This window comes from Solanum dulcamara, chromosome 7 (genome assembly GCF_947179165.1).
Source record: "Solanum dulcamara chromosome 7, daSolDulc1.2, whole genome shotgun sequence".
Classification (NCBI taxonomy): Eukaryota; Viridiplantae; Streptophyta; class Magnoliopsida; order Solanales; family Solanaceae; genus Solanum; species Solanum dulcamara.
This window is the reverse complement of record NC_077243.1, coordinates 24,768,085-24,777,484: the sequence shown is the minus strand read 5'-3', so window position 1 is coordinate 24,777,484 and position 9,400 is coordinate 24,768,085. Positions and strand designations below refer to the sequence as shown.

The 9,400-nt window shown below is 31.9% G+C and overlaps 1 protein-coding gene across 1 annotated transcript; it reads right to left on the bottom strand.

Annotated features, from left to right (window-relative positions):
- Window positions 1-7,027: 7,027 nt before the first annotated feature.
- LOC129895156 (peroxisomal membrane protein 11B) lies at window positions 7,028-7,953 on the bottom strand. The gene has a single exon (XM_055970818.1). The coding sequence runs from the start codon at window positions 7,798-7,800 to the stop codon at window positions 7,123-7,125; it is 678 nt and encodes a 225-aa protein (XP_055826793.1). The 5' UTR covers window positions 7,801-7,953; the 3' UTR covers window positions 7,028-7,122.
- Between the last annotated feature and the right edge of the window lie 1,447 nt (window positions 7,954-9,400).

Sequence of the window (9,400 nt, the reverse complement as noted above, 5' to 3'; positions counted from 1 at the left end):
AACATTTATTTTCCTCCTTAGTTTTAGCTTTTTATTTTTTCTCATTCTTTAATTTTTAATCTTTTCACTTTTAATTGAAAATGTATATTTTTTTTAAAAGAACAACAATTTTTTTAAAAAGTGTTCTTTATTTTTTAATGTTTTAATCTATTTATCTTTTATTTGATTTTTTTCACTTATTTTGGTATGGATATATAATTAACTTATTCTCAATACAAGTCATTTAGAATTAGATTTGAAATCAGTGCCAAAGCAAATGCAAAGAAAATAAAAGGAATAAATAAAATTAATATAAAAAAGAGAAAATAATGAAAGAAGGTAAAAAAATTGTGTGTTTGAAAATTTTTTAAACATAATGCAAAAAAAAATAATTATGTGTATTCTTATTTTATATACAAGGCAAGGTAAATAAGAAGAATTTTTTAAATATAATTATTTATTTTTTTGGTAATATTTTTATTATTTGTTTCTTTCTTTCTTTAGAGATACCATTTGGTAATATTTTTAGAAATATCATTTGATTATATTTTTATTATTTTTTGTTTCTTTCTTTTTTTGGTCTTCTTTCCTCTTTTTTGTTAGTTTATCTTCTTTTTAATTTTTTCTCTCTTTTTATATTTTTGCCTTCAAGATAACAAAATAAATACAAAAATTAAAATACTAACTAACTACTTTCAGATTAATAAAAATAAAATCACTAAATAAATAGACTACAATAATAAATAAATAAATAAATAAGAAAAATACATAATTATGCAATTTTGGGTATGTAGAAACTACATTTGACAATTAATGTTTTTTTCTTTGAAAAATACAGAATTATGTGACCTTCGCGTTGCACTTTTCTTCCTACAATATTCGGTATTCGAATTTTTTTGTTTGCGTCCTTAATGATACCATGTCAATATATAATTTGTTGTGATGATATCATTGAGAAATGAGTTGGTTGTACATGAATAGTTGTAGAAAACTTTAATGATATCATAGTAGTATATGAATATATGAAAATAGTCCTTAATGATATCATGTCAATATATGATATATTGTGATGATATCGTTCTACATGATATCATTAAGAAGTGAATTGGTTGTTCATGAATGGTTGTAGGTAACCTTAATGATAACATATCAATATATGAATATATTTTTATGATATCATTAAGGAATGAGTAGTTGTGTAAATGAATGAATGAAGGAATCTTAGTGCCACCACAATAGTATATTCATATACTTTAATGGTATCATACATGATCTGAGGAGTGTTACCAATATATGAAATAGTCCTTAATGATACCATGTCGGTATATGATATGTTTTGATGGTATCATTGAGAAATTATGAGTTTCTCCCTTGAAGGATTACTCATTAGTCAATGATACCATGCTATTATATATAGGCTGAACTCATCGATGGCCCCCTAAAGTTGGCACCTTCACTTAGACACTTCAACTAGACTTTATTCATTTTAGACACCTCAAGTAAGGTCCCAGTGTGTCATTTTGACACTTTGTGCATACTTCGCACATTGTGTGTGGTGCACTCATTTTGAGTGCATGAGGAGCGTTTTTGTGGAAAAAAAATTCTTCTTCTTCTTCTCCATTTTCTAGCTACCATTTTTCAAGCTTTAACTTTTTCCATGGTGAAATAGATTTGATGATGCCAAAGATAAAGTGAATATTTTTTAGTAGATTTAATAAGTTGCAGATCCACAAATCATTACCGTGTGAATGATCGCACCTCCGGTAAGCACAAATTCATTGAATTCTCCGATTTCATTATTCGCTAAAAAAACTTGTCGTGAGCTATCGAATTATTCAAGTATTCTGATTTTTTTGCACATACGAGAACTTAATTATTATTTTTCTTCCACTATTAATTAATAATTGATTTTTTAAAAATAAAAAAAGATTGTTCTTTTATAAAATAATTTTTTCAAAGTGGTTAAATTCCTTTTAAAGTATTTTTGAAGATGATATGGTTGGGGAAGGGGTTGAGGTGGGTGAGGGTGGAGATGAAGATCTCGTGGCGTGGGGGAAGGGTTGGGGTTGGGGTGGGTGGGGTTGGAGAAGGCGACTAGAGGGGTGGTTGGGGGTTGAAGAGACGACTGGGAAGGTGGGTTAATAGAAGTGGTTAATTTTTTAAAAAAAAATTATTATTTGGATAAAAATGTCACATGTTATTAAGTTATTGATCATTTTTTTCTACTCAAAAGTCATTATTTGAGAATTATTTTTGATATATATGCCACATGTCTTTATTTAATTCGTCACTTTGACACGTCATCTGTAAGTGTGTTACACACACTTTTATATATTTAGCTGATTGTAAAGAAAGTGTCAAAATGACACATTGGGGTCTTACTATGTGTCTAAAATGAGCAAAGTCTAGTTAAGGTGTCTAAGCGAAAGTTGGTGCCAACTTTAGGGGGTCACCGATGGGTTCAACCTTATATACCTTATATATATAATGTGTTGGTATCATTGAAGAATGAGTTGATAATACATGAATGAATGTAGGAAACCTTAATGATACCATGACAGTAAATAGATATAATGTTGTGGCGTATCATTAATGAATGAGTAGTTTTGTGAAGGAATGAAGGAAGAAACTATTAGTGTTACCACATCAATATATTCATATATTGTGATGGTATCATACATGATATGAATAATTTTATCGATTATATAAAATAATCCTTAATGATATCATGTCATATATAATATGCTCAATGTATGATATGTTGTGATTGTATCATTGAGAAATTATGAGTTCTTTCCTTAAAGAACTGCTCATTAGTCAATGACACCATGCTATTATCTATATAATGTGTTTGTGTCATTTAAATGCTATTGTATCATTAATGACTGGTAGTAATGTGAATGAAGGAAGGAAAGAAACCTTAGTGCTATCACAACAATATTAGGAGTGTTACTGATTATATGAAATAATTCTTAATGATATCATGACAATATATGATGGTATCGCTGAAGAATTGAAGTACACATCAATGATACCATAATATTATATAAATATATTGTGATGGTATCATTACGAAATGAAACAAATCTCAATGATACCATGTTAGTATATAAATATACAGATATGGTATCATGAAATGAGAAGAAAAAACATATATAGAATGACCACAAATATAAAATTAAATTATTGTGAAAAACTAAAGAATACTATGATTTGACAAAAAAATAAATGAAAAAGGAATAAAAATAATATAGAATAAAGAAATAATTAGAAAAAAGAAAAAGGAAAGGAAAAGAATATAAAATAAAGAAATTAAAAAATAAAGAGAAAATAAAATATAAAAAAATGAAAAGAACCAGTAAAGGAGGAAAAAAAGTAGGAAAAAAGGAAATAGAGAAAGTAAATGAATAAAGAAATAAATGAGAAAAAAATTTTAAAAAAAATTAAAGGAGTAAATAAAATAAAGATTAAGTATGAATTAGGTTACGATGTAAAAAGAAAATAAAGAATAAAATAATTTATTAAAAAATAAAATGAACAAAGATGCATAAAAAAAAGAAGTAGAGCAAAAATAAACAAATAAAGAAATAAATGAGAAAAAGAAAAAAAGAAAAAAAAGGAAGTATAAAATAAATACTGAGTATAAATGAGATTATGTTGTAAAAACAATAAAGAATAAAATAATTTGAAAAAATTAAAAATGAACAAAGAAATATAAAAAGAAAAAAGAAATAGAGAAATAAAAAACAAAATAACTAAAAAGTAGCTAAATAACTAAAACTATAAGGAAATGAGACATTTTCTGTAATTAATTAGGGGGCATAATTGTAAAAGAGTATATGTCTATAATTAGTTTTGCTTTTATGGGCATGAGCTTAGTTTTTGCCCCAAAAACAGAGAGAGTTGTGCATGTGTATTTGTATTAGCTGTATGTTTCACGACCCAACTCACTAGACCGTGTGGACACCTACTCTAACACCTAAGTAGGAGAACCTTCAATACCCAACCAATAAAAAATGGAAAATCAATGAATTATGAAATACTGAATTAAACAACACTGAGATCTGAATTTAATAAATAATTTACATCCTAGGGATCTAGTCTAAACGAATACAAAAGCTTCTAACAATACAAAATATAAATAAAATAATGACACAACTCCAATCATAAGGAAGGAAAAGTATAAGTTGTTTTAGATCGTCTTCATCTTCACCTATAAAACATTACTAACTTTGCAACCAAACTATGTCAACCGGCATAGCAAAATTTATATTAGTACAAATAACATGTATTGATAGGCATTATTGGTCAACCTGATGCCTATCGCATAATCTATAAAAATCAACAAAAAAGAAACATGATCAACAAGAAATTACACCACCAACATTTTACGCACAACCATCCCCTCTCCCAATGTTCTTGTAGCCTAACACTTGCCCATTCTTATTGGTCCGTTGCCAACTCTAAATATGAATTCAGGCCTAACCTGTTGTTGACACCAAATATTTCTACGACATTGCGCCTTATTTGCAAAATTAGAGATGTAACATCTGTCTATTACATAGAGGAGTTCTCAGACTCCACGCTATCACTAGTATAATATGCTAGCCTTACACACCCACAAGCCTATATGTCAAAAATATTATCCTTAACCCACTTCCGCTAATTAGCAAGGCTTTGCCAACCATCCTAGATCAATAAATTTTCACTAGACAGAACGAGTCTCTCCACAATCACACCTCTAGGTGGTTCTAACCCTCACTGTTAATCACAACAATAGCTACCACTTGGTCGAACTCTAAGTAACCGATTCCTAACTTACAACCCAACCTCTACTCTTATACCTGACTCTATAGAATACCATACACAACTACAATACGGTCATACAATGTTACACAGTCATACCCCCAGATAGTACTATACTTACTCCGGTCCTCAACTCGAATCTATTAAAGAACCAGTAGAATCATCCATAATAATGCCAACTCTCAGTCTCTAATACCCGTATCACACTAATTTACAGAATGACAGATACCAACTGGTCCTCTTATGGGACTAGCAACGTATACTTGGTCCTCTCATGGAACCCATACTTAGACTAAGAGCGTGTCGAAATATGACACTCGATTCACTTATGTGTCGGAACGTGACACTTAATCCAGTGAATGTGTCAAAATGTGATACCCAATTCAATAATGTATCGAAATGTGACACCCGTTCTCAACAAACACAATCACAATTACAATGAGTAGTCACAACAGTTATAATTACCAAGAACAGGTTCAGTGTATGCCAATTCACACATTTAGTTGTTTAGCTTGGTTCATTTCATCCTTTCCTATCTCCATACATACATACAATTTGAATAGATAAAGTCATAAATGCCATAAACGGAAAGACTAACCACAACCTACCCCTAATTCATTAGATAATTCTTCCTTATCTAGGCCACATCAAGTCTAACCGCTAAGGATACACATTTTTCTTCCCATATTCTGAGCCCGAGGGCCCAAATACGAAACCTCACGTCAATTCCCTTATACTAAGCAATACAAGATTTAAGCTACTTTGATAAGAAAACCTAGCCTACCTAGGTGCTAAGCAGCTGTGGAGAGGTATTGTGGCTCCAATATTAGCTTCCAGGCAACATAATGGTGAAATTAAGCCCGGATTCCACCGGTTGAAATCTTTTCTGCATTGAAATCTCCATCTCCCTCCTTCCCAAGCATAGAGCAGCCTTCTGAGGGGTTTTGGAATAATCCTCGCCTCTTTTTGACACTTAGGGAAAGAGGGAAAAAAATAGAATTTGCATTTTTAAGTTATGTTCCGGCTATCCCGCTCTAGCGGCTCACATCCCGCTGGAGCGTCACCACCGTAACGGGACTATGCCCGCTCTGGTGGGATGATGTTGGTTCAGACAGCTTCATTTTTCTACGAATTGTCCTTTCCTAATTAACGACGATTCGGATCGTTAAAATATATTTTTGTTAAAATCCCTTTTTTATGTAGTTTAGTATATTTTTTCTTATAATTAACATTTACTTTAAAAAAAGATCTAATTATATAATTACACTTATACTATCAAACATGACATTGGTAATTATATTGCAATCATGTTATGACAAACAAATAAGTCTGGATAATAACATACTATGTAATTATTAGGTTACGTAATTACCACCATAACAACTATATCATATCTAATTACAGTGTCTTTTTGAACAGAGTGCAGACGCTTCACCATGTGATCTTTTTAGCCAAAGTCGTTATTAGATGAATATCTTTTTCCTTTTTCTGGAAATCAGATATAGATCAAGTTCAATGTTCTGAAGTGAAATATTAGGATCTTCCATATTCAATGAATTTTAACAATTTGTATCAATTGCACCTTGCTATACACCGATTAAATTTCATCTACCGCTCCTCACAAAGTTAAAATATTTTAATGTTGTGAATATTACACATTAGAAACAGTTCTGCTCATTAAAGTTTTCTAACATGCTGAACACATGTATTAAGGGGTGTCAAGTGTCAATTGACATACTTGGTTGGAAAATTACATTTGTGTAGTTAGGTTAAAATGTATTTTTTTTGTGTATATATACTATATATTGACTTCACTTGACTTCTTTGAGAGTTTAATTTTTTATACTTTGACACCTCTTGATAAAATTTCTGACTTCGCACTAATGATAAGTGCAAGAATTATAAAAAGAACAAACGAAGGAGGAAGAAAGCAACCACGAAGCAGTCTAGCAGTGCAGGAGTTCTTATAGGTAATTCTTCTCAAAATCTGAATATATCGTCTTTAATAATTGAGTAACTGCAAATGAATTTAACTTATACAACGAACTATGTAAAAGATCTTTTACATTATAATCGTAGTAACAAGTTATTTACTTTATTTCTCATGTTTCCTTCTCATGATGATGAGTAATATAGACCACTCCTCTTCATAATTGATTGTTTAAACGACCTGATAATGTAATGTAAAGTCATGCAACAAAATTTTCGAACGAACAAAAAAAACAGGCTCATCAACTCTTAGTACATGGTAAATTGCAATGTTTCATCATATAATAACTGAAGTTTGTTACATTCATATGATAATTTTTGGAAAATTTTCATCAATCTTATTTATGTTCAGGAGGGCCAGTTTCTATACCAACCAGCCCATGCAGAAACTAAACCACTAATGCCTAAAATAACTGTATGGTTGCAGAATGGATTTGGTTCAATTTCAGCTAAGGCAATTATAAGGTCAGCAATATTAGCAGCCACGCCCATCAATCTCATAATTCTATCCATTCTAATTTTCTTGATTTCCCCTTCTGTTTCTTTAGACTCCTCTTCTTCAGTTAATAGCTTCCTCTCTGCTTTTAGTCCCCTTGTAATGAGAATAAAATCCGATATAATGAAAAACACGTATCCAACAGACTCACCAAATGCAGAAATAAAGCTCATCCTTTTTGCATATTTGGCTTGGATTACTCCGATTCTCGCCAGCCAAAGGAAATGGTCGAAGAAGAAATAGACCATTTCCCCTGAATTAGCGAGAACTGCTAGCAGCCTGAAACCCGGGGAGGTCCCGGGGCTCCTCCGAAGGGCGTTGAATCCCGTGAGGAATCGACCGCTCCGGAAGGCTTTCCGGCTGAGGCCAGAGGCCACTTCCCATTGCTTGGCTCGAGTGGCAATGTCAGGGTACGTCGTCTCGACGTGCCAATTTACGAGCTTGGAGACGTACTGGAAAGTCTTGACAAGCTTGTCGATTCCATCTCTCTTTGCCAAGAAAATTACCAGCTTGTCCACTGTGTCATTCATTGCAAGCTAGAATTAGGGAAATTAGATGAAGTCTTTTTGTTGGTTACTCTGCTTGGACAGAGAGCTAAGTGGGCTATCTTCTTTGATAGAAGAGTAGTTGTTATTGTTACAATTTGGGAATTAAAGGATGGCCACAAATTGAAGTTCTTGGATAAATCCAGGAATTTTTGTTTGGACATTATTTTTTTGCCTTCTAGTTATACTTGGTGCAAACCATAATTATTTTTATTTTGTATATCCTTTTGGAGTCGTAATAAAATAGAAAATGGCGATGTTCGATCAATGGCTTAAAAGTCCGCAAGGGGAACTCTCACTACCACCAAATGAGTTTTTTTTTTGTCCTGAGGGGTACATAAATGTCTAATTACCAATCGAAAAAAACAACAAATTTCTTCTAACCTCGAATCAGATAGACACACGCAGACGCCTAAATCTGGGGGACCGGCACTCGATGCCATTTCTAGTCGGAGCGTACCCATAACAAGGCATAAATATGAGCGGAAACATAATTTTTAAAAGTATTTGAAGAGACAAGTCTTGTAAAAGGAATACTTATCATAAAATGTGTCATAATATTGAAATCCATGAAAAAGGACATGAAGGCCCAAAACCGGACATAACTAATTATCTGTCTATGAAACCTCCGAACATAATGGAGAAATGTCTACCGTAATAATCCCCCCGGTATACTTTAAGTAAATACTCATAAAATACTAGAAAGTCTGTAGACTAAACCTTTAAAAACACAGAGGGGCTCATCAATAGCAGAAGATATAGATCCTAGCGAGTAGCGTCATCATGTGTCTCTGTACCTGAGTCTGCATTAATAAAAAGATGCACCACCTCAGGCAAAAGAAATGTAAGTACATATGAAATAATACCATATATAAAATAGTAGACTGAAACATGAACGCACATATCAAATATAAACAAGAACAACCAACATAGTCATATTCATAACATAGAAGGGCCAAGAGATTCAAATCATTTAGGTTGTCTTAGTATTAAGTCTTTCATCATATTTTAGTTCATTATGGGAGTCTAATAGTATAACCGACATAAACCACCATGTGAGCGCATAGAGTCTGATCTCGGCCCAATTAGTTAAGCAATCTCACTTTATCGAGTATGAAACATATATACATGTCATGTGGATTCATAACTAGCCCTTAATAGGGACATAATATGGAGTCAGCCAAACCAACAGTACGATTTTTGACCTCCGTCGAAAAACATAGTTTCAAACATTCGTCATTAGACTCATGCCTTCACGGTTAACCATTTAGCCCCTTTAAGCTCATGATCATAGATTATCTTGAAGGCTCATGCTTATAAGTTTCAAGAATCATAATTTATAACTTGAGTTGAGTCATCGCATCATAAGGTTTACGGTTCAAGTATCATAACTCACATTCATGAGAAGCATATATCATATCATAGTTCATAGTCAGGAAAACATGATGTGGTATCATAAGGATTACATTTGAAATGATTGCATAGTTCATAATCATAAGGTTCATATCATAAGAGATCATCAAAAAGACACTGAGCTTAGTTTTTAAGATAGAAATCATTCTTTTTCCTTAATCATTCATAAATT

Coding starts and splice junctions, on each gene's coding strand:
- LOC129895156 (XM_055970818.1), bottom strand. CDS start 7,800: ATGAATGACACAGTGGACAAGCTGGTAATTTTCTTGGCAAAGAGAGAT.